General features: G+C 41.5%; 1 protein-coding gene across 2 annotated transcripts in view; it reads left to right on the forward strand.

Moving 5' to 3' along the window:
• The window catches only part of myo1ea (myosin IEa), a 113382-nt gene that overhangs the window by 54103 nt on the left and 32369 nt on the right, over positions 1–26910 (forward strand). For both annotated transcript variants that reach the window (XM_067971491.1, XM_067971492.1), the window contains exons 7-14: positions 5329–5460; positions 8165–8299; positions 8852–8984; positions 15314–15510; positions 18187–18267; positions 18733–18819; positions 20010–20096; positions 24867–25034. In XM_067971491.1, coding sequence (XP_067827592.1) covers positions 5329–5460; positions 8165–8299; positions 8852–8984; positions 15314–15510; positions 18187–18267; positions 18733–18819; positions 20010–20096; positions 24867–25034 — 1020 coding nt within the window. The remainder of the gene's footprint in view (positions 1–5328; positions 5461–8164; positions 8300–8851; positions 8985–15313; positions 15511–18186; positions 18268–18732; positions 18820–20009; positions 20097–24866; positions 25035–26910) is intronic.

The following is a 26910-nucleotide window of genomic DNA, read 5'->3' on the forward strand; positions in this document are numbered from 1 at the left end:
GGAAAAGGGAGAAAAGTAATTCTGCTTGCAATGCAATGAGATTGGCTGTACTAAAATGTCCTTTGCAGTTCATATTTTCATTTTTATAGGATGTGGTTTACTTGATGTTGAGATTGCACCAAATTGAGCCATTTTAAACTTGGATTATCAAAAGGTTCCCCAGGATGGTCATTCCATGCTTTTTATTAGTAGTTTGTACGATTAAGTTAACATTGGGAAAAGAAGTTAGAGACACAGAGAGTCTCACACCAGACACACCACAACCCACTTTGTAACTCCTGAGAAAACTGTAATAAGAAGCAAGATGAGAAATAAAGAGGAAAGAATTAACAGAAATACAACATGCAGTTTACATTACGTTGGAGCCTTGCTTCACTGAATGTAGGACACAGCCTCATTCCCAAAATCCTCCACATCCAATATTCCAGATCTCACTGGGGTTGCTGTGAGGAGATGCCGAGACGAGGAGACATTAGGTGCTTCCCTAGATGAAGGAAGGGATAGATAGGAATCCCAGTCCTCTCTCATACACTTCCCAATAGCCAGCTTCAGAGCTCCACTAGCAGAGATCTAGGAGGAGATTATGCATGTTCTTAGTCAGGGTTGGTGCATGAAGGAAAAAATGCAGCTAGTTGTTTTTTGAACTTGTGTGACTTCCTTCTGGAGGATAGTTTGTGTCCAACCAGAAGAGTTGGTGGGATTACAGATTCTCAACCCCAATGTGAATCAAACCAATCTATTAATAGCTCTATGACTCTCAGTGCCTTTTTTTGAAATATATTGAAATAGGCCCTTTTAAAGCTTTCAACTAAACTGACTGTCACTAATTGTTCTGGTAATCTGATCCAGTGTCCTATGGAGAAGTAAAAGTCTTCTCATCTTTGATCTAGCCGAAGTGAGTGAATTTAAAATTGCAGTCGGCCAGATCAAGACAGGAAAAGAGTGACTAAGTCCCCCCCGCCCCGGCCCGGTTTTCAGTAGGCAGGGGGGAGTTAAAACTCCCCCCAATAAGTTAATCTGTTCACCCAATGGGCACTATCCCAGATTACAGGGTTGCGTACAAGGCTTTGCTTCAGTTTAGTTTGACTATAAGCTTGAGGTAAATGGGATGGGTTTACGCATCCCATTTCTGTGGGAGAACAATGAATTTACTCATGTTGTGTAATTGTATTTGAGTCCTTGAGTTCTGTGCTTGCTGTCCAAGCTAAATTGCCTGCTTACCTCAACCTTATCTATATAGAACCATAGAAAAGATACAGCACAGAAGGGGGCCATCGTGTCCACGCCGTGCCGAGAATCTTTCATAATTCTAAAACTCTGTAACATTCCTCCTCTCAATCTTCTTTTCTCTAGTGAAAATAAGATTCTTCATGATTGTACATACACAGTTGCCCAATGGGTGCTGGGCAACACAGACTCTGTGTGGACCAATCTAAGACAAGACTTGCCTCATTATTAGTGGACTTTTGCTTGGCCGCTGAGATATCCTTTATCACTGGAAAAGTTCTGATCGGATCAAATACGGTTGTGGAAAGGGAATACACTTTATTAGCAACTATGGGGCAAATTGCCAGGAAGGAAAGGAAAGCTCTATTAAAAATAAAAAAAGATCATGAAGGTAGAGACTCTGCTCCAGTTTAACTTTGGCCAAGTGTCAAGAGTTATGATTTGGGCATCTCCAGATTCTTTTTCTTATGCCTAACACCTCAGGCTTATTGTCAAACTAAACTGAAGCAAAGCCTTGTACGCAACCCTGTCATCTGGGATAGCACCCCTTGGGTGAACAGATTAACTTATTGGGGGGAATTTTAACTCCCCCTTGCCTGCTGAAAACCGGGTTGGGGAGGGCAGTTAAAATGGAGCGGGGAGACTTATCCACTTGTTTCCCGTCCTGATCTAGCCGACTGCAATTTTAAATTGGGTGGCAAGGACACTTGACCCAAGCCAGCAAGGTCCTCCTTAAATACGCAGATTACCCAAATACCTTCGGACAATAATTGGGTCATTCAGTTGTGTTTTGGGTGATGTGTATTGTTAATGATTTAAATGCTTTACTCATGAACGACTGTGGATGGGTTTACACATCCCGTTTCTGTGGGAGAACAACGAATTTACTCATTCATTGAACATCAGAGATTGACTTTGGGTTGCACCTGTGACATAGCCCTATCAATCTTAATGTTTGGGTTTTTGACTGGCTTTGCCAAGTTCTTTTGGGACTTGCTCCCAACTCCAGAATTTGAATAGTAGGAACCAAGAGAAAGAATAAACAAAGTAAGCAAATTGTTCTTTTATTAAAAAAAATGTTTTTGGGGGTTGGCATAGGTATAAAAAAAAATGAAATTAAAGTTTAAGATATTAAAATAGGTTCAAAAAAGAATGAGAAAGGGGGAATATTTGGAGGAGGTGAATGTTTACATATTTTATTTTTAATTAAAATAAACACTTAAAAAACTATTCTAGTTGTATAGGGTTTACATTACTGCTCATATTGGAGTAGCTTTATTACTGTAATAATAGTGTTTGTTTTCAGTGTCACTGTGTGTTAACCAGGGTTCAGTGTAAGCACATTCCTTATAAAGTGAAGGGCAAGGCTGGTAGAAGTAGGGAACCTTGGATGACTCGGGAGATTGAGGCACTAGTCAAAAAGAAGAAGGAGGCATATGACATGCATAGGCAGCTGGGATCAAGTGGATCCCTTGAAGAGTATAGAGATTGCCGGAGTAGAGTTAAGAGAGAAATCAGGAGGGCAAAAAGGGGATATGAGATTGCTTTGGCAGATCAGGCAAAGGTGAATCCAAAGAGCTTCTACAAATACATAAAGGGCAAAAGGGTAACAAGGGAGAGAGTAGGGCCTCTTAAGGATCAACAAGGTCATCTATGTGCGGAACCACAAGAGATGGGTGAGATCCTGAATGAATATTTCACATCGGTATTTACGGTTGAGAAAGGCATGGATGTTAGGGAACTTGGGGAAATAAATAGTGATGTCTTGAGGAGTGTACATATTACAGAGAGGGAGGTGCTGGAAGTCTTAACGCGCATCAAGGTAGATAAATCTCCGGGACCTGATGAAATGTATCCCAGGACGTTATGGGAGGTTAGGGAGGAAATTGCGGGTCCCCTAGCAGAGATATTTGAATCATCCACCGCTACAGGTGAGGTGCCTGAAGATTGGAGGGTAGCAAATGTTGTGCCTTTGTTTAAGAAGGGCGGCAGGGAAAAGCCTGGGAACTACAGACCAGTGAGCCTGACATCTGTAGTGGGTAAGTTGTTAGAGGGTATTCTGAGGGACAGAATCTACAGGCATTTGGAGAGGCAGGGACTAATTAGGAACAGTCAGCATGGTTTTGTGAGAGGAAAATCATGTCTCACGAATTTGATTGAGTTTTTTGAAGGGGTAACCAAGAAGATAGATGAGGGCTGTGCAGTAGACGTGGTCTACATGGACTTCAGCAAAGCATTTGACAAGGTACCGCATGGTAGGTTGTTACATAAGGTTAAATCTCATGGGATCCAAGGTGAGGTAGCCAATTGGATACAAAATTGGCTTGACGACAGAAGACAGAGGGTGGTTGTCGAGGGTTGTTTTTCAAACTGGATGCCTGTGTCCAGCGGTGTGCCTCAGGGATCGGTGCTGGGTCCGCTGTTATTTGTTATTTATATTAATGATTTGGATGAGAATTTAGGAGGCATGGTTAGTAAGTTTGCAGATGACACCAAGATTGGTGGCATTGTGGACAGTGAAGAAGGTTATCTAGGATTGCAACGGGATCTTGATAAATTGGGCCAGTGGGCCGATGAATGGCAGATGGAGTTTAATTTAGATAAATGTGAGGTGATGCATTTTGGTAGATCGAATCGGGCCAGGACCTACTCCGTTAATGGTAGGGCGTTGGGGAGAGTTATAGAACAAAGAGATCTAGGAGTACAGATTCATAGCTCCTTGAAAGTGGAGTCACAGGTGGATAGGGTGGTGAAGAAGGCATTCAGCATGCTTGGTTTCATTGGTCAGAACATTGAATGCAGGAGTTGGGATGTCTTGTTGAAGTTGTACAGGGCATTGGTGAGGCCACACTTGGAGTACTGTGTACAGTTCTGGTCACCCTATTATAGAAAGGATATTATTAAACTAGAAAGAGTGCAGAAAAGATTTACTAGGATGCTACCGGGACTTGATGGTTTGACTTACAGGGAGAGGTTAGACAGACTGGGACTTTATTCCCTGGAGAGTAGGAGGTTAAGGGGTGATCTTATAGAAGTCTATAAAATAATGAGGGGCATAGATAAGGTCGATAGTCAAAATCTTTTCCCAAAGGTAGGGGAGTCTATAACGAGGGGGCACAGATTTAAGGTGAGAGGGGAGAGATACAAAAGGGTCCAGAGGGGCAATTTTTTCACTCAAAGGGTGGTGAGTGTCTGGAACGAGCTGCCAGAGGCAGTAGTAGAGGCGGGTACAATTTTGTCTTTTAAAAAGCATTTGGACAGTTACATGGGGAAGATGGGTATCGAGGGATATGGGCCAAGTGCAGGCAATTGGGACTAGCTTAGTGGTATAAACTGGGCGACATGGACATGTTGGGCCGAAGGGCCTGTTTCCATGTTGTAACTTCTATGATTCTATGATTCTATGATTCCAGGAAGAAGGTTGGTTTTGCAGACCTGATGGCGAACTAAGGAATAATGGTCTGATTCCACGATCAGGTGCTCTCAGCAGGGAGCTCTGGGTGGGAAATCATGGGCCCACTTGATTTACCATCTCTTTTAAATGAATAGATGGAAAATCAGGAGCTGTGAGCCGGAATTTCCCAAGCAGTGCTTGGGAATCGGCCTGTAAATCTAGAGCATTCCTCAACTCCATTCCTTTCATTAAACGGTTAAACCATTGCAATGCTGAAACATTTGACTGCACTGTAAATTATAAACTCAAATGCAAAATCCAATTTTAGTTGAAGTATAAACTCTAATTTTTAAAAAGACGAGTTGGGAGGGATCCCTGGAAAATTGCTGCTGATTAAGTGTGGTGATATGCATTAACCTATTCCCTCCTCAGACATACAGACATTATTCCATACCCTGTAGCTAGGGAGGGAGCCTTAAGTGAGCTATTTAAATTTGACTTTCTATATTAAGCTGGTCCAATAAAAGGTTCAAAATATATGTGGTGATTGTTGGTAAAACACAGTGTAACCAAGTAGTGATATTAAAAGACTGCTTGGAGTTCCATAGCCCTGATGCATCAATTCAATTCTTTGCTGTGTAATTCATGGCTGCTGCTTGTTCTGTGTCTGTGGTTTTCCATGTTAAAAGTATGATTGATCTGTGCAGGGGAAATACTTTGAAATCCAGTTTAGCCCAGGTGGGGAGCCAGATGGTGGAAAAATCTCCAATTTCCTACTGGAAAAATCTAGGGTTGTTGCACGGAATCCTGGAGAACGAAGCTTCCACATCTTTTACCAGGTTAGTAGTAAAGCTTTAGTTTCCTTTCACGAGAGAGGAAGCATCTGACTGAAACTGTGGGTGGTCCAGGGAGAGACAGGAGCTGGCTTCTCCTTCCCATCTGCAGTGCAGGAGCTGGCAGTACTAATGGTGGGAAGTGTGGGTGTACAGCCATTCTTCTCTCTAAGATGTGTTAGTAGAAAGTGCTTAATGACACTACTACAAAAACCCCACAACTAGTGAATGATGTGACTCAAATTCACTCAATTTACAGGTATTAAAGTATTTAATACAAATACAGCTGAAACATTTTTAAAAATAAAGTTGACCTATTTTAATTGCTAATTAATTATGTCTGCTGCATCACAGATATTCCTGGCTTTCTGTTCTCCAGTTTGTCATATGAAGACATCTGGCAATCTGAAGCAATGGGCTGAAATAACAGTTTATTTCATGGACTTTGTTAGCATTTCCTATTTCCAATTGATTTGTATCAATATTCCATTTGTACACATGCAAAAAAAGTTTAACAACCACTTTTTTATGACTATAGTGCCCTTTTAAGTGAGTATATCTTAAATGCAGAATAAAGCAATTGACAGGAGCCTGTCTAAAGTGGTGCGACACTAATTGATAGACATGGCCCTCAGTGCTTTGAAGTGTTTACATGCACTCCAGATAATGCAGAGGACCCCACACTGACCATGTGCTGTAAAGCTGGTGTGTTTGAATGGACTGTTATCAGAATATCAGTGTGCAATATCGTCACTCCTTATTAACAAATGGATTAGTAGAAGCATCAGGCTCTTCAAAACTTGACATGTTTAAGTGATGATGTACTGTCTCCCAAATTGAATATCCACTGTCTTTCAAACAAGACACAATCAGTCAGTTCACATCTTTCCTGATTTTATTCACTTTCAACTTGTTTACTGGATACTGTTGAGCTTTTTTTTATTACCCTGGAACTAGCAACCTAATAGAATTGAAAATGTTGGAAATACACAGCAAGTTCATCAGTATCTGAAAAGACCGTTTAATATTTTAGATGTGAAGGCTTTGTCAGAGATACCAATTTTTTCTTTTTCAGGTACTGAGTGACCTGCTGTGCATTTCGAACATTTTTTATATTTATTTCAGATTTCCAGCATTTAAGGTTTTTTTTTGTTTTTATTTACCTGTTAGAATTGTTTGCTTATCTAACATTACGTTATCAATTCTCCTTGATTGAACTCGAGTATGGACAGTGGGTGTGACTGAGTTAGGTTATATTCCATTTATAGTATACCTGCTCCTTGAAGCAGTTGTTCATTTGTGGTGTTATTTTCCACCCTGAAATCGTTTGTGTGCATCATCCAAGACTGGTCACTCAGGGTTGCACGGCAACCAGCATCACCGTGTCAACTGTCTTCATTTTCTTCAATCTTTTCTTCATGTGTGCGACTTTTCTTGGTATAACGTGACATTTACCAGAAAATAAATTCATTGTTGGCAGTTGTGGAAGTCCATTTCCCTTTGAACCTGACTCCTGACTTTACCTGGTGGTTTCTTTATGGCAAACCACTGCTCCCTTTCCATTTCTCTTGCATGCAAAGTGTTGTACCTGGACTTTCTAATTGAGAAGAACAGCTGGTGTCTGTCAGGGTAGCTTCACTGGGTGTGACAAACTAATGATCACTATCCATTCGTACTTTTTAACAAAAGATTTCTATTTTTATGTTTGCTGCCATCTGGGAAATATTAGTGTCCCTTCTAGGCGAACAGAAACAAGGTGCCAGTAAAATGAATGAGTAAATGAATGTCCTTCAGTCAACCAACTCATCTCCAATCCTACCCTCACACCAGGACAAGAGCGCAGATTAATGATCCTTTAATTGATCGGTTTATCACCAATTTTCCACCACAGTACACACACTGCTATGCTACTATTCATGTGTGCCTTTTTCATATTTTGAAGACAAGTGTTTATTAGCACAGGTATTTTGCCACCAGTAGAATAGGTCAAATTGAGGAACATCACTATTAAGAAAGTAACAAACAGGTATCACTGTGTTAGGTATCACCTGGGTGGAACACAGAGAGGATAATCAGGTAGGGAGGATCGCACGCCTGCAATGGAGCCTGCCTGATTTTCCTCTCTGTTCTCTGCCCAGGCAGTACGTTATGCCCAGATGAAAATCTACCCCAGTGACTTCTCCAGGGAGGGACTCAATTGTGATCTTACGCTTCTCGTTTACTTGGTCAGGCCACCCTTTATGAAAACAAAAGTATACCCCATCTGCCAGGTGCACTTTCCTTGATTTAAAGACTTAAGCAGATAATAATTGTAAAATATAATGGAAAACAACCCATTTCTATATACTCCTGAGTTAAATGGGTAGATTACTTCATGGTTTTTATTTTCTTTCTCATTTTCTTCCCTCCCTTCTTCTCCTAATAGCAATAACACTCACTGGGGTTTTACAGGTACTGGAGCCTTCTACGATCTCTCCCATGAGTTCATTTTGTCATGTGTGTCCCCTAATCATATCAGCAGGCTGTTGAACTGGGGAGGCATCGCAAATGAGTCCGATCATGATCCAATGCCAGCTCACTGTTCAAATTCAAACGGCTGCCTAGTTATTTAATTATGTAATTACAGTTGATGCACACATTGACTTTTGTTAAAATGTGGCCTCTTCTGCACATTTGGTGAACTATTAACCTGATTTTTCTCTCTCTCCAGCTTATTGAAGGTGCATCTGCAGACCAAAAGTCCAACCTAGGGATCACTAATATGGATTATTATTTTTACCTCAACCAATCTGGTTCCTACAAAGTGGATGACATTCACGACAGAAAGGATTTTCAAGAAACTCTGGTGAGATTTTTTATTATTCTGTACTTCACATAACTAGTCATCTCGCTTTGTACCGACTTAATGCATCTCTCTGGTTAGATCTGCGTAACCCACGGGCTCAGTGGGTAAATGCACCCTATGGTGTGGCACTGAGCCGTGCAGACTGGGCATGTGCCAGGTTCCATCAGAGTTGATTTTTGATGATATGGCCCCTGTTATTTGCAAAGCCTTCTCCCTTTTTTTTATTTGAAGGGCCAGTCAAACAAAGCATGCAATATCCTCGCAGGTTTTACAAAGTCAACTGCTGAATCTCTTGGTTCTTCTACAACATCCCGAGATATTTATACTATTCAGTCTCCTTTCAGAAAGCAATGACTGTTCAGAATTCTTCACTTGAGTGTGTTTCTGTAAATACTCGTATTTTATAAATTATAAACCAGCGCTGAGCCCAAGGATTCTCTGCATCACTCGCCTCATCAGATATTAATAAGCTACATTATCAACTTCAGGAGTCAATCAGTCTGTTCTGCATGTATGGACATCGCTTAATTTTAAATAATTATTTGTTTGCAGCATGCTATGAATGTGATTGGAATCTTTGCTGATGAGCAGGCTATGGTTCTACAGATTGTGGCTGGAGTGCTTCACCTGGGAAATCTCACTTTTAAAGAGGTTGCCAACTATGCTGCTGTGGAAAGTGAAGAATGTAAGTACTTCATTTCTGAATTGTACTGGAGCCTACACCGTGTTACAAGTCGAGATGTGATGGTGAATCTATGTAAGATCACAGTTGGAGGACCGTGTGCAGTTTTGTGCTGGATCCTATAGTAAGGGTGATGAGGCAATAAAGAGGGTGCTGGGCAGAGTCACTTGGATGCTGCCTGTTAACAGGAAACACAAATATGAAGAAAGACCTGGAAAAATTGGGGCTGTTTTCGTTCGAACTGAGTGGATTACTGGGGATTTGATGGGGGTGCTTTAAAAAAAATTATGAGTGGATGGGACAAGATGGATAGAAACAGACTGTTTCCAGTGGTTGAGGGGTTCAGAAAAAAAGGACATGGATGTAAGAGATTTAGGGCAGAGCAAGAGAAACCTTTTTGTACAGAGGGTTGTGAGGAATGTACCATCGGAGTTAGCGACTCTTAGCAGAAACCATGCCAACATTTAAGAATAGTTTAGATAGGTTGTTCAAGGAAAGGGGATAAAGGGATATGGGAACAGGGCAGGATTAGGACTACTGCTTGTGTGGAGGATATCCAGCAACATGGAATTAGTGAGGCCAAACAGCCCGTTTCTGCGTTGTAATTTCTATGGAAGTCCTATGTAAACATTAGCAAAATCAGCAAAATATAGACTTCAAGATTTAAGTACAGTTAAGGAAGGAAAATAGTGTAACACATTGGGCTCGATTTTAAAATGCAAGTGCGGGTGCGTTGGGGGCGGAGGGGGCAAAGAAAATCTCGTTTTCCAGGAGTGGGCAGAAATCCTGGCTCCAACACGCCTAAGAACGCACGACCCTGAGTCACCTGGGTGCGCACGCCGTTCCCCGCACCCAGAAGTCCCGCCGGCAATTAAAGTCGGCGGGCCGATATTTAAAGCATCAATTGAAGTATTTAACCTAGTTTAAAAATCCAAAAATGCAATTAGCTATGAAGGCGATTTCAACACTGCCTCAGCGTGTTTCCCGTGCTGTGTGAAACACGCCATGGGAAATGAGTCATGTTTCAGCCGGCAGCCATTTGGACATTTAAATCCCTGTTTGACAGATGGGGATAAAAGGTGAGTTATTGTAGCAGGGCACTCAGTTCTCTCAGACAAACTTTTGGCTGCGAGATCTTTGTGTTTAGACTGAAAATTCTTGGTTTCCGCTCAGAATTGTTATGTTTGCGCATATTTACCAACTTTTTGGACCCCTCAAACTGACACCATCAGGATGGGGGTCGCAATGGCTGCATTCACCAGTATATCCGAGGACGAGGAACATCTCCATCCTCGCCAGGCACAGCGTGCACTTCCACCACTTGGAGCTCCACGTCAGTGTGCTGCGCCACAGGCACCTACACAAGAGCACAGAGGGCAACAACAGGGAGCGACGTCGCAGGAGGCACTACCCTTGTCAGAGTGTCTGCAGACCGAGGTTCAGCTTCCTGGACCTCTCTGAGGAGTAGTGCATATGGAGGCTGAGAGCGAGTTGCCTGGTGGTCACAGATATCTGCAGCCTCCCTTCATGCCGAGCTGCTCCCGGCTGGGCCTGGCGACATCTCATTACCCTTCGCAGTTAAAGTGACCACTGCTGTCATTCCAGGGTGTCACCAGTGACATCGCCAGGATCTCTCAGTCATCTGCACACAAGTGCCATAAGGCATTAGAATCAGTAAGTGTACTTCATTTTGCTGACCTAGTTAGGTCATTGAAATGCTTCCTGCACTGGGCTCAAGTGCAGCAGATATTGCTACTGCTGGTGCCCTGCCTCTGCCACCTCAAGTCAGGCCTTCTTGGTGGCAGAGGCAGGGCACTTCCTCCTGTCGGCCGGGTAAAATAGCTCTCTCCTCCTCCTCACCCCGGCCAGTAGCAGCTGAAGTGAGGCATCGCTGAATCTTGGAGCAGCCTTGCCCCTGTGCTGCTCCATTGGGTCTTCTTGCTCTTCCAGCAAAATCCAGTGGAGCAATGGCCCTTTAAATCTAGACGCTGCAGCTGACAGCAGGTCACGCGGGTGCGCAGTCCGCCCACTGCGCAGCTTTCGGACGGCAAACCTGGAAACAAGGTTAAGGGACACCAATTAAGTTGCGATCGCTTGGGGAACGGTAAGTTTTTATTATTCGGGTTTGCAGCTCGCCCAATGACCCCCACCCCCCCCCCCCGGCTGCCTTCACGCTGCCCTTTTAAAAACGAGACCTTTGTAACTACATTCTTGGAAGTGTTCATACATAGTTTTCCTGCTGTGTTCATTGCTACTTTCCATGGTAATGGTATTCAGAATCTGCAGTCCATTCCCTCTCACCAATGACACGCTGGTCTGTGCACCTCTGGTCATCCATCCACTGCCTGCGATGTTGTTGGAGTGGTCGTTTATACGTGTGCATAAAAATATAGGGGAAGATCTTGACTTTGTGCCATTGTGTAAATGGATGTTAGCAAATCAGCAGCCTGTTTTACATCTCTCCCGATTTTTATTTCCATTAACCTCCACCAGGAGAGACGTAAAATGGGCCCGTTTTGCACTATCACACAAAGTCAAAATTGACCCCATAGAGTGAGAGGTGGGTATTAAGATCGTGGCCCTCAATAATACTTTGCAGTCAAGAAAAGGGGCAGGTTTGTGGGACTGAGCTGGGTTTTTCTGTTGTTAAATTGTTCTTTTCTCAATGCTGGAGGTGATTGAAACAGTTCTCCCATTGAGGTTTGAAGTCACATCTAGCCTTTGTTAAATCTGTTTTTGAAACCGTGCGGTAAATTTTCATCTTGATGGAATGAAAATGGAGCGAGTTCTACAATGGACGGGCAATCTGCTCCGCCCGATTACTGCCCAGGCAGTGTAGAGGAAAATTTACCCCAGTATCTCTTAAGTTGGATTTGGAGTCCCTCCTGAAGATGCGGAGAAGCTGGTGTTTCATTTTACTGTTTGATTTACTGTACTATACAGTACTAAAAATAAATAGAGCCCTTGCAACAATAAACAGGAGTTCAGATGGCTACTGTTGGATTTCTGCACTGAACATTCTTTCTTTCCTGAGGAAGTATTTTATTTCCTGTTCCTTTCTCTACTGCGCAGTTTTCCCTCGTTTCTGCACATGACCATATTCTGTTCCACTTGGACAGTTTTGCAGCATTCCCTAAATGTGGAGGATTTTTTATTTCCCGGGATTTTAGCGCCTGCCTGTAGTAGTCTGCATCCTGTTCTACAACATCTGTGCCTGCCACAGCTGCCAAAACCCACCAACTTCACTTTAATTGAGAACAGGTCTCCTTCAGTTCACCACAACCATCTTACAACCGTTTTGTGACCAAAATTCAAAAATCTTATGAAAAATTTCCATTTGAATTCCCATTGACATGAATTCCCAGAGCTCCCGACAGATTCCCAGAATCTCAATGCCTCTGGTTGGTCTATAATTGTAATTTCAGGAGGATAAAAGTGATTAGGCTTTTGAATGTTCTTCAAGGGTACAAGAAGGATATGATTTCCCTATGGGGTTTTCTCCCTTCAGGTTACATCTCTCCTCTCTTGAAGCCACTGTGTCTGAGCTAAATGTCAGCAGGTCTCCAGGGGATGTTTGTTTCCTCAAAACTTCCCTGAGTCCCCCTGAGAGGGCAAGCATGCTCTCAGGCGGCTAATGCCATTCTTAAGTGACTCTTCTGGTTCTTTACTTTATTGCTGGAGGGGAAGTTCCCCTCACTGTAGAGAAGAGCCCATCTCTAATCGGTACCTCTCCTGATGACATGGCCAACTTTGGGAGCACATCACGTGGGATAGCAGGAGCTTAATTCTGCCTCCTACCCGGACGGTAATGTGGCAGAGCAGATTGCCAGCCCACTGTAGAACCAGCCCAGTTTTCGAGCGGATTCTGCTACCGGCAGGTGATCCGATCTGCCAGATTATCACCCAGGTGGTGAAAGTAAAAATTATTCCCATTGTGTGGAGCATCAACATACATCGTCACCAAACCTTTTCAGTGCGTTTACTGTGTCAGCCATAGCTCAGTGGTAGCTATCTCACTGTTGTGGGTTCAAGTCGCACTCCAGAGACTTGAGCACAAAATCTAGGTTTATACTCCAGTGCAGTACTGAAGGACAGTACAAGGGAGTTCTCCTAACCAATATTTATCCTTCAGCCAATATCACTAAAGAGATTATCTGGTTGTTATCACATTGTTGTTTATGGGATCTTGCTGTGTACAAAGTGGCTGCCGCATTTCCGACATTACAGCAGTGATTACACTTCAAAAGTACTTCATTGCCTCTAATACGCTGTGGGACGTCCTGAGGTTGTGAAGGCGTTATAGAAATGCAAATTTGTTCATTTTTTTACTGTCCATTAAAAAGTTTCCTTTGACACAGAACACCAGTATAGATCTCCCTGCACACCTATATGTTCACTCTAATACAACTGCATTTCATTCTTAAGTGGCTTCAATCCAAATTGAAAGCCTGTAAATCATTTAATGAGCAGCATGTGAACTGCTCCTTTTATAGTAAGAGTGGTATGGTCCAGAGCAATGAGCATGACGCCCTGGCAGTGTGAATGCTAATCACTCTCCGGTAATTAAGTTCATCTGTGCCTGAAAGTCAGGAACTGTGTAAAATGAAGGATTATCATTCCTGTTCTAATTGTTGTGGGCAGGAGTTGCCAGAACTCTAGCGCCTCGGGTTTGCCAAATAACAATGACTGCCAGTAATTGCAGTTCTGGCAGGATGGGGTCAATGGGAATGTGAATGTCCAGCTTGGGTAAGAGTAGATATGATTTCCTCCAACTTTCTGCTTGCTTCTCTGGATGGCACTGGCTCATATAGGCACCAGTGGCCCTTCAGTACCTCACCCAAGCTTCATTCTTCATGTGTGAGCCTTTCCAGTGAGTGTCAGTCTGCTATTTGGCCAAGGGATGCGTCGTAGCTGAGCCCAATTCTATCCTCACCCAAAGTCCATACATAGCCACTGTCTAGACTGGAGCCATTGGCTAGATCACTTCAGAGCAAAGAGGCCAAATGCACCTACCACAGCCTCACCTAAGTTCAGCTGACTTAGATCAAGGATTAAATGTGGGACCATGTGCTCTATATTGCTCACTTCCACACAAGACACTGCACATAGAACACTGAGCCGACACAGAGCTATTTTCTCATAGTTTACATTACATTTTAGGGCTAATTCTTTATAAATCACTGGTTAGTTCTCAGCTGGAGTAAGCATTATGTCCAATTCTGGGCACTACACTTTAAGAAGGATGTCAAGGCCTTGGAGAGAGTGCAGAGGAGATTAACCAGAATGGTACCAGGCTTCAGTTATGTGGAGAGACTAGAGAAGCTGGGATTGTTCTCATTAGAGCAGAGAAGGTTAAGGGGAGATTTAATAGAGGTGTTCAAAATTATATGGGGTTTTGTTAGAGTAAATAAGGAGAAACTGTTTCCACTGGCAGGAGGGTCGATAACCAGAGGACACAGATTTAAGGTAATTGGCAAAAGAACCAGAGGGGAAATGAGAATTTTTTTTTTAACGCAGCGAGTTGTTATGATCAGGAATGCACTGCCTGAAAGGGTGATGGAAGCAGATTCAAAAGTAACTTTCAAAAGGGAGCTGGATATATACTTGAAAAGGAGAATTTTGCAGGGCTATGGAGAAAAAGCAGGGGAGTGGGACTCATTGGATAGCTCTTTCAAAGAGCCGGCACAGGAATGATGGGCCGAATGGCTTCCTTCTGTACCGTATGATTCTATGAATTCCTGAGATATCTGATGTTGTTGGTGCCTGATAATTTTTTAAAATTTCATTCATATATAATTATATTTTTAGAAAAGGCTGCCAATTTGGCCTGCAAAATTAATCTAAGGGATATTAGCTTTCAAGTGCGTAAATTGTTCATTTGAAAGTCCTCTCTATTCCAGTGGAAGTGTGAACCTATTCATTTTGAACAAGGTAATGCCTCCATTAAAATAGTGCAGGGAGGAATTTCAGAGATATGCTAGCATGCCACAGTGTCATTTCAGGGTCTATATTTATCTTATCTGCAGTCTAGAGTTTTTCAAGAAAACTTGCTAAATTATATCATTGTAAATCAAGCAACTGTAATGTATTTCTGTGTAAAGAAGATTGTCAGTCTTGCAGCCTTCTTTATAATTATGGTCACTGAATAAACCAATATGAAAATTATGTATAAACTCATAAAATGTATTTTTGCATTCAGTTTATCGATGCTGATTTTTAGTGCATCAATCTATTGAAACATGAGTTTGCCGAGGAGCCAAGATTCCCGTATACATCAGGTGAAAGAAACTCCTTAATTGAGCGAATAAATAACTGTTATATTTATTCCACAGTCCTGGCATTCCCAGCTTTCCTGCTTGGTATTAATCAAGAGCGACTGAAGGAAAAATTGACCAGCAGAAAAATGGACAGCAAATGGGGAGGAAAGTCTGAATCCATAAATGTGACGTTAAATGTGGAGCAGGCATGTTACACAAGGGATGCACTTTCCAAGGCTCTTCATTCTCGCATCTTTGACTATTTGGTAGATGTAAGTACATCCGGGCACTTTGTCACACACAGAGATTACTGTGGTTTCTAATGATCACAAAACAAGGTTAAATATTTAAAGGGGCAGCACCCAGCCAGTAGTGTGTTGGCATGGTTCTGAATTGCTTCCCAGGTGGGCCTAAAGTTACGACCCCCCACCACCACCCCTATGAAATGAATGGAGCTGCTTCAGGACTTCTTTGCTGCCATCACATCAGCAGATAGGTTGTGAAGGGAAGGGTGCTTGAAGTGGTGGGTCAGCATTGAATGGTAAACATGACTGCAGTTTTTTTTAAAAGATTACTAATGCATTTGTGAGTATATTTGTTTCACATGGTCCCTGAGGAAGTACTTTGAACAAAGAGCACTCCCCCAGACTGTCCTTCCTCTTTAATGAATCCTATAGACTAATTGAAATGCTTTTTACTGTACAGCATTGTTTTGTTTTATTCCCCCCAGCAACTGCAGATGTTTTTTGCCACATGTGCTCTGTTGTTGCTGTCACAAAAGTGACCTTGTTCGACAGTGGTATGGAGAGAACAATACCTCCTTCATTAAATTATCCCATGTACCACGTACCTCATTGATACAGTATTTTTTAAAAAAACTTGGTGGAAGCAACAAAAGTAACATACTGCTACTGAACAGTGAACTATCAGGACACCTGCAATTAAACATTTTATATTTAATTCTGAATCTAAAATTTTGGGGCATTGAGCCGATCAGTTATCCAGTAGTTTTGTAGCTTTACTGTTGTTGGTATAAACAGATAAAATACAGAGTATTGCTTGAAAGTGAGCAAAAGCTTCATGTAAGTATGGAGTTAACCATTTGGTTGAGGGAAAATTTCACAATTAAAATCCCATTTTAATTTAATTTTTTTTGTCAGGTTTTCCACTCTTCAAGATGAGGGATGCGAGTTCTTAAGAAATAGATTTTAGCTTCTCTGTCAGTTACAAGGTGCAACAGTTGGATGTAGGGTACTGCTCGTCTTTCTTCAATGTTTTCACCTTTTCTCCTGAAAGCGCGGACTCTTGTTGGTTATACGGGCGCCAATATCTTGTCCAAATGGTCGTTCTTCATGTGTGAGCCTAGACCATAAGTGGCAGCAGGCTATTCAGCCACGAAAGGTATCACAGCCGACCTCGATTCAGTCCTTACCCGATGTCCAAAATGCTCACTTTCCAGCATACGTCACAGGGGAACCATCAGGACTGCAATTCCATCTGATCTGTTTTTCTCTCTAGCTCAGGGGCATTGTGTCAACTGCAGCATTCGTGTAACCACCGCTGGTGAGATCAGGTAACTCGGGGCAGACCTCAGACCTCCCAGTTTGTATGGCCAAGTGTCACACCAGATGATGCCTTTACTCAATAGGCCACTGGGGGGAGCTTCCCCTTATTCTGATGCTGCCGAATGATTTCTTGGAAGATATTTGGCAGATTTTCTTTGTGGAGGGAGAGTTTGCAGGAATTAGCCTGTCAGTCTTATTGACCAACCTTCCCATTTATTTTATTTTGTACTTCTTGTGATCTGTGAGTATGCGGATTTGTGTGCAGCGAAGGAGTCAAATGAAGGCAGAAACTTAGTGTTTGCTGAGGGGATAGTATCATAGTATGGTACAGCACAGAAGGAGGCCATTCGGCCCACCGTGCCTGTGCCGACTCTTTGAAAGAGCTATCCAATTAGTCCCACTTCCCTGCTCTTTCCCCATAACCCTGTAAATTTTTTACTTCGTGGATGTTCGTGTCTCCAGTACTTTGATCTAATCTCCACCGAAGTCGATACATTGCAATGCTCTGTACCCATTCGTACCCCCTTTTAAAAGCAGTGATTGCTCAGTGGGTAAACACACTGCTGAATGTGGTACTGTGTCACATAGACTAGAAAGGTTTCAGGTTTGATTCCAGGCCTTTGTGAGTTAGCTGATCTCGACTAGGTTGACAGTAGGGACACAGCATTTCCCCCTAGGAAACTGAAAACAATCAGTGAGGGAGCAGGCTCCTGATTACTGTCCAGTGCCCCCACCTGCAAAGTGCGTGTTCTTGAATTTCAGGAGAGGACAAGATTGTGATCGGCTGTGATGCCCCTTACAGTTGAATAGCCTACTGTTGCTCTCTGCATTGGCTGAGACTCACGCATGAATGTAGCCACATGGGTTACCTTAGGGCTTCTTGTGCCTGTGGAACTCACAGCAAGAGGGGAGAAAATATGGGGGGAAAGGAAACCAAATTACTTGTACTAATTGATTTTAATATTCTTCATCTAAAGCCTTTTGCTTGTATTAATGGCTGATGTTAACTCAGTTCCCTGTCGCTGTGGAACAAGATTCCATTATGATGGCATCAACATTGACTGTTTCAAACAAAAATATTCAAATCAGTAGAAGATTGACAAAAGGATGTCAGTTATTTATTTAAAGTTTTAACGGCTCCTGGTGGTTAGATTATTTAAACTCTTTTATTATGATGTATAAAGGGATTGAAATCGCACTGTTTGATATCAGTATATTTACATGAAGTTCCTTTGTCTGCTATATTATTGAAGGTGATATTTTTATTAACATTGGACAGAAGAATTTCATACCAAAGTGGTAACTAAGACTGCACAGCTCGATTTCAACTCCAAAATATTTTTGCACTTCATGTGTAATCACAGTTGTTTGTCTTTTTTCCAGTCCATTAACAAGGCCATGGAGAAAGACTATGAGGAGTACAACATCGGCGTACTAGACATCTACGGCTTCGAGATTTTCCAAGTATGTCTTTAGGTTACAGGCTGCAATTTGCTTCAGTGTTATTTTTTCATATTTCTCTGTTAATTTAAATGTCAAATACAGTATTTAGAATAAAATCACCCCAAATGATGATTTTTAAATCTTCCTAAGTGTTTCAATGCACCTTAGTGCTCGATGTGTTCAGTAAGTACCTGTTTCCAGCTAGTGGTTGAATGTCAGTAAATGTTGGCGCTCTCTCTTAAGAAACTATTAGTGATACTAGCAGATGAACACTTAATGTATTTGTATCATATCCCTTCTATCTGCTTTTTAACGCAGGTGTTAACCAGTTTATTTTAAATGGGCTAACGCTGCCGCTAAAATGGCAGACAGAGTAATGTCACCCAGCTGTGCTGTTTGTCCTGCTAATATCACTAATACTAATTTCTAGGCTTTACTGAAAGCCACTGTCTCAACTTTTAAGATTTTCTGCCTATCTATTTGTAGAAAAATGGCTTTGAGCAGTTCTGTATCAACTTTGTGAATGAAAAACTCCAGCAGATATTTATTGAGCTCACACTGAAAGCGGAACAGGTATGTCCAACTGTTCTTATTTATTTATAATGTTAAGTAGCCCATCCACTTAGATGGACCCATTATTTTAAATGAATTCATTACAACGTCACGCAGTGTTTCCATATAATTTATTCATGCTGCCTGTAACTCTCCAGAGATGTATCCAAGATATTTGCATTTTTATAATGAAAGTACAATAGCTAAATATGGAGATAAGCCCTTAAATGATGTGGCATTATTTAATCTATAATTATATTTAATGTAAGAGTCCTGTCATTGAAATAGATTTTTGTTTTACTTGGAGTATTGTTGAAGTGTGATTGATATCTGAAACTGGGAGTGTGAAGTTTGATGTATTTATAAACATCACCTGAACCAGGAGATTATATTACAGCCTTAACTAGTTGGCAGAGGCCTGTTACTTTCCATAAATCAGGTAGCCCTAATTGTCTGCACATCAGTTATGTAAAACTTTAAAGAAAATCCATTTTTTTCAATTTAATTCTTGCCCCTGATTCAATTTAATTCTGATCCATTTTCTATGCAAGGAAGATCAGCATGAATTTTCATCTCCACCTCCCCCCGCCATTTTAAATCTGATTGACCTTGGGCCAAAACCAAACTTTAATTCTGAAATCTTTCTAACAAAAAAAAAGGCTGGGAATGACTGTGGGGATACCAACAGACATTATAGATGATGGATTTGCTCTGTTTCAATTAACATTTACAAAGAGTAAGGCCAAGACGTCAAGTTTGACACAATTAACTTTTGAATATAGGCAACAATATCGGACAAAGGACTTTGAAAGAAACTATCGCTATTCTCCGGACAGTTCTGTGTATTGGCAAGTCAAAAGAGTTCTCTTAAAAATACAGTTAACTATAGCCAACTTTTAATTCGCATTACTTTATCTAAAATCATATAAAAAGATATAATACAGAAATGTTCCCTATTTGACTCAAGAAGAAGCTTTGCTTCTGTTACACTTAACACCAGCATGTTTTACCTTAATAAGCAGAAAATTTACAAACATACTCTGAGAATGAACAAATAGCAGAGATCGTTAGAGAGCAACTGTGGCAGATGAGGACAGTGCTGTAGTGAATTCTGTTACTATTCAATGTCTTTTGTTCCAGCTCTACTGCAACCAAAAGTCTTTTTAGGTCTGAATGAGCTAATCAGTTATTGTGTATTTTTTATCCCCTAGGAAGAATATGTGCAAGAGGGAATTAAATGGACCCCAATCGACTATTTCAATAATAAAATAGTCTGTGATCTTATAGAAAACAAAGTTGTAAGTATCAGAACTAATTCTTGTATGTACTTAGAATAATGCCCAAATATATGTTACTTTATCCTCAATGCTTTATTGATCATCAACAAAGTCCATAGTCCTGTTTTTTAAAAAAAATTAAGTCTAATGCTTTTTCCTTCATTTACTTGTTGATTTTTCTTAAAAGAATTCCCATAAAGTATTTTCCTACTACTTTGATATAATTGTACGGTTACTCCTGTGTAAGATGCCAAAATTCAAAAAGAATTCCTTTATCTATTTTATAAATATAAAAACAATTGGTGTGTAACCTTTCCAATTGTTAGTGTCACTTTTGAGGAATTTCATTGGCTAATAGTGATTACTTGACCTTTTCAAATGTAGTCCCCGGTAACCATATGACAATTTCTGTGGTAACCACTGCTCTTTATTTTTGAGTACTGTTATTGATCCATAGGACCAATGTGACTGGAAAACAAATCGGTCATTAGTTTGTGGTAACCACCTGACTGTAAGAAGGCAGGACATTGCAATGATTAAAGTGATAGCGCAGAGCATTTCCAACTGATTTTTCTTGGGTTACAGAACAAATCGTTCAAAAATGTGTTTCCAGGATCATAAATAGAATGTAAATTCAGAGGGAAAGTTTCAATATTTGCTTCTCATTATTTAAAAAAATAGTTATATGTAATACAGACAGGTGAGCAATGGAACAGTAGAAATATATACATTTATAGTATAGTATAATGTATTTATCTTGCTAAGCAACACCGCAGATAAACTATTTCATCTAAATATTTAGCACATGACCTGAAACCCTTGGGCTACAGATGTGTTTTATATATTTCCTTTCTAATTAGTACTTAACATGGGCTGAAATTTTTACTTGGGCCAATCAGTAAAATGACAACGATTATTCACTTTTGCTATTTTTCAATCTTTCTCAACTTTGGATAGTTAAGAAGGGCAAAATTTTCCATGGAGATGGTTATTTAGGTTCATTACTATGTTGTAGAGACAAAAGAAGCTGATGTCATTAACTCTGCCTTTTTAATGTATTTCTCAATAACCTTATGGCTATTTAAATAGTGATCATTTTAATAAGATGGAATAACAGTGTGACCCAATTATTAGGGAGGACAAGAAATGAACTGAAATTCATTTATATAAATGTCAGGAGCATAAAAAATAAATTGGATGAGTTAGAAGTGATGGTAAATAGGCAACTAATAGATACCACAGGATTTACTGAAACCTGGCCAAGAAAGAGAATGAGTGGGGAACAAATCTGCAAGGCTCTGTGTACTTCAGGAAGGGAAGAGAAAGAAAGAAAGGGGAGAGGTGGCATGCTTTATCTCGATGAGAGGAAGGAACTGGAAATTGGGCACAGAGCCTATTTGGGTGGATCTGGAAGATCGAAAAGGGACAAAGTTAGTGGTAGGAACATGTTGCAGGTCACCACATAGCACAACGGAGGTGGATGTACAGCTGTGGGAGGTTGAAACAATTAGTACTAAGGCCTCCGTTGTAATCACAGAGGATTTTATTCTTCCTGACATAGACTGGGATTTACAGAGGTGACAATCTGTATACACAAGGGAGTTTTTTTGGAGTCCTTCAAGAATCTTTTCTTAAAGAGCAGATGAGGGAACCCACAAGGGGGAAAGCAATGTTAGCTCCTGACTAATGAAGAACTAATAAGCCAAGTTGAAGTAAGGGAACATTTGGGTCTAGTGATCATAAAGTTGTAAATTTTCATGTTGGAATGAAGACAGAGCAGATAATAAAACAATTAAGACATGGGAGGGAAAAATTGGATAAGGGTCCATTCTGGGCAATAGTAGCTTGATGTGCGAACACCCCACGCCCGATGGACCCTGGGCAGGCAAGACGCGTTTGGACCCAAGGGAGCACTTACCTCCATTCGGCGTTCCTTTCCAGGCCTTGCATGTGGAATCAATGCAATTTGCACTTTCCACCACCAGAGGGAGCTCAATCTCTTAAAGGGAGGATGTTTCTTAGAAATCTCTTAAAGGTAGCTGGTACCTGTTATTTGCTGAAAATAACAGTCTACTGTCTGCATGGAGTCTGAATAGAGATCAGACATTGTACATGTAAAACACAGATGCAGATCCCATCCCTATGTTTACACACTGATGAGTTATATTAAAACATTGAATAAAGGTTGCACACTACTAAATCCCACATCCTCCAATCTGCACGCTAGACCTCACCAATCTGCCGATCTGAGTTGGTACCAGGCCTGGGAGAGCGCGTGCACCAAGGTTCTCTGCTGATGCACTAGAGACCTTGAGTGCAAGAGGCAGACAGAAGGAGAGACATCCTATATCTGTGGGGGGGGGCAAGAGGCTCTCCAGACATATACTCAAAAGGCAGTGGGAGGCAGAGGGGGATGAAGTCAATGCCAGGCGCACAGCATCATGAACATGGATGCAGTACAGGAAGAAGTTCAATGCTTTGACATGAGTGAGGTCAACTGTCAAGTGGCGTCTCCTACCAACTGCACCATGCACTACACCCCCCATCACCCACATAGCAATAAACTCTTTCCATCAGTACTCAACTCTTCCAATCAGATGCTTCCTCTCACCCTTACACATTACCACTGTTTCAGTCCGCACACCCACAACTCACAGGCCACACACACTGGCAGCTATTCAACCATGACCGGCACATCGCCCAGGCACACGTCCCGCTTTCTTGCAGGAGAAGGTGGTGCATATCAAGAGGCAGCAAGTGGCCGTGGCATTTAGCCCCTCGAGCCTGTTCCACCATTCAATGAGATCATGGTGGACCTGTGACCTAACTCCATATACCCGAGTAGGCCCCATATCCCTTAATAACCTTGGTTCACAGACATCTATCAATCACAGATTTAACATTCACAAGTGAGCTAGCATCAACTGCATTTGCAGAAGAGCGTTCCAAACATCTCCCACCCTTTGCTAACTTCACTCCTGCACGTCCTGCTCTAAATGTTAGGCTATGTCCCCGTGTCCTAGTATTCAAGTGTAGGAGACCTCCAAAAACAGTTACAAATGTCTCGGCAGCCAGAGGCAATAATCCAGCCACTAACCTATAAATCCTGCATGGTCCCTTTAAATAGTGCCGGTGGGGGGGTCCTCCAGGCACTCTAAGACACGTTCAGATGGTCGGGATTAAGACTGTGCGTTAAGTTGAGCGTTAAGTCCCAAAATGGTGTCTATCACTTTAAATCAGCGTTGCACTCTGATTGAAGCCATTTTCTCCCTACTTTACATGATTCCAGCATTCGTTATCTGCGCCTGCGCAAACTCCTATACCAAGATGGCGTCTGGCGCACATCATGCAGGAAACATGCATGCGCATCCAGGACGCCATCTTCGATGTCTGAGAGGCCGTGTATCACCGAAACAACGGGCGCTACATGGCCCAATTTAGCGCCCATTGAATTTCAGGAGTGCAGACATAGAGGCAATTGAATGCTGTATGAAAGGAATAGAAGAAGAACTATTTAAAGGGACAGGCATGAAGGGCAAATGGGAATGTTTTAAGAAGTTTTTTTTTCACATTGCAGAAGCATTTTATAGCAAAAACAAATAAAGGACTAAACAAGAAAATAAAACCGATGAGGATGAAAAGGGAAGTCAAGGAAGATATCAGGGAGAAAGAAAGGCATTTAAAGTTCTGAAATGTACGGGGGAGGGACCAAATAAGGAAAACCAGAAAATCAAATAAAGGCAGGCCAAGAAACTCACATGAGTTGCTAAGAGGAAAACATGAGAAGAATTTAGTGGAAAATATAAAAGATAATAACGAAGTGTTGTTCAGTATATCAGGAGCCAGAGAAGGGAACTGAGGGACATTGGATGGTTTACCAGTAGCAGTGGGGAGGTGGTGCGTGAGGAAAGTTAGTGACAGAATTACAAAATCTTTGTTTTGTGGCCGTTTTTCCCTTGGGGCCGGGGGGATAGAGAGAGAAGAGATTCCTGAGTTAAGGGAGGGAGCAGACTGGAAATCCTTACCATCACAAGGGAAGGCACAGTAGAAAGGTTTAGGAAGCTGAAGGTAAATAAGGCGACAGGATCCACTGGTGGAGTCTCTGCACGACAATGCATGCAACGGGAGAAGGGGCAGATCAGACATTGTTACAGAAACTGCAGATGTAAATCGCAACCCATGAGCACTGCAACAGCTGGAACCAGGGTCTCAAGGTATCCACAATACCTTTCAAAGCTCATTGGAATCAGGTAACATGCCAAAGAGGCAAATATGTCCCCCACCTTTAAAAGAGAGGCACAGGATGAGTCCTCAAATTACATTCTGTGAGCCTTACCTCAAATGTGGGTAAAGTGTTTGAGGTTTTGGTGAGGGATAACATAAGGACAGGGACTGATTGGAGAGAGCCAGCAATCTTTAAGATTTTCATGAATTTGGAGAAGTTGGATGCAGGAAAGATCTTCTATTGGGCACATGATTCGAAGACTAAAGGGCACAGATTAAAGCTAATGTATCAAAAGAAAATAGGAAACAGATTATCAAGAGAACAGAAAACTGTAGCAGGTTTGAAAAAACAACTGAATGAATTCCTATTAGGAAAGGGAATACAGGGCTATCAGTTCCTGAACTGATGGATCTGTGGTCTTCTCCTGCCCAAAACATTACTACGTCACTATGAGCTGTAGATAATGTTTAATATTTTATATATATAATGCAAGGAAACCACTGACCACTAAACCACATCATCATTCTCTTATTCTATGGTCTATAATAATATGTATTGATTCACAGAATCCGCCAGGCATTTTGAGTATTTTGGATGATGTCTGTGCGACAATGCATGCAACGGGAGAAGGGGCAGATCAGACATTGTTACAGAAACTGCAGATGCAAATCGGAACCCATGAGCACTTCAACAGCTGGAACCAGGGTTTCATCATTCATCACTATGCAGGCAAGGTAACCAAACTTGATGGAAATGGAATTACTCTCCAAGATTTTCTTCCAAGTCTTTAGAAAGGTGCTACTTGAGAGTTTCTGTGTTGCTATGACCAGAATTAGAAACACTGCACTGGTATTGTGTCAAGATATTGAGAAGCCTGGGTGAAGGCCTAAATCCATAGGTCAGAACACCATCAGGGTTGAAAAGAGTAGAAGAGAAGATGGGGTTAAACAGGAAGTAGTGCTTAGGTGACATCAAGTTTGGGTTTTCAAACCAGTAAGAACTCTCAATTAGTGCCAAGTGATGATATGTTTTTTGCTATGGACTTAAACCCATATCAGAACTAGATTGAGACTGCCCATACTCTGCTCTAAATTCATTGAGGGATGTCATACTGTTCTGCAAATTCATTCTCATCATTGGTTATTTTATATACAATATATAACATCTATGTGCAAGTGTTTTCTCTCTCTCCCCATGTTTTCATGTGAAAATGGCATCTTCTGAAGGTGAGCTGACCTACCAATGAAGCAGTTAACAGTAGTAAAGTACATTGGCAAAACCTCCCATGATCTGCCATATACAGACTACATAGAATTGGCATTTCTGAGTAAATTCCAGACACCTGTATTCCTAAGAAAGCTTCCATCCTGCACGAGTGGCTAAGCACTTGGAAACCTAAACCAATGAAAAATCCCATATTCTTTCTTAATAACTTGCTGTTTGCAGCACCTCAAAATTGTGGAACTCCTTACCTTCCTTAGCTATCTTCTGCTCCCACCTAAACCCAAGCTAGCCATTACCTAAACATTACTTCCTTACTTACTTTGTCTTTGCTCCAGCTGCTTTTAACCTCAGTGGTATGCTGCACCAAGCCTTGACCCTTCACCTGGGTTTGTAAGTTATAAAACAAAATACATCTGAAATTGTACCTCCTGACCTTATCCCTTATGTTGTATTGTATTTATTAGAAGGTTTCCTTTTAGCCACTCATAGTAAATGGCTGTTGCCTTAACAAGTTGAGCAGATGATACAGTCACTGGCTAGTGAATTTATTGAGTTTATAAACTGCAATCAATATATACCAGGGAAAGTTTTAGAAATTGTTGAGTGAGGACAACAGGTCTTACAAATGCTCTGAAACTTAGTGGCAGAATTCCAGACCCATTGTGCATTCAGTTTTACAGCTGACAGACTGATGCCATGTCTACTTATTAATGCAGCCCAATCCTGATAACCATGTAATGTTGTTCATCAAGAAATTTTCTGCTTGGATCAGGAGATCTATAAACTGCAGATAAAAACAGCCAATCTGTAAAGTTCTGTACCAGAGCCCATTTCTCACTTATTCAGCAACTCCCATCTAAACAAAAACAGGAAGGACTGCTTCCAAATGAACCTCAACAGTTGAGTATTTAGCATGCAGCCCATTAATCACTGGGAGAACTTTTCAGATAGGCAAACATAAGCCTTTACTATCTACAGGAATAATCCAGGGTCTTCATCCTAGCTCTTTTACTTCTTAATTTACCCCTTCATTCCTCCTTTCTCCACCCCAACATCAGTGGTATTCTGATGTTTGATACCCGAAAAAACTAATACCGCCAGCATGATTTGTGGCCCAGTAGTAACATATGGTTTGGAATACTGGGTCAAGATATAAGTGGGGCCCTTCTCCTCCTGTCACTGTGCTTAGACATGCCTGGAGAGTAAGAGTGCAGCTGCCTATAAGGGCAAGATGGTATTGAGAAGAACTTGAAGCTGCTTCTCCTTCCATATCAGAAAATCCAAAGTAGGTGGCAATTACCTCTCGAGTCACCCTGATACACATAAAATCTGCATGCTGAACCAGTAGTCAAACTGCAGAGCAAAAGCTTTATACTTGGCTGGGTG

Source organism: Heptranchias perlo, chromosome 34 (genome assembly GCF_035084215.1).
Source record: "Heptranchias perlo isolate sHepPer1 chromosome 34, sHepPer1.hap1, whole genome shotgun sequence".
Classification (NCBI taxonomy): Eukaryota; Metazoa; Chordata; class Chondrichthyes; order Hexanchiformes; family Hexanchidae; genus Heptranchias; species Heptranchias perlo.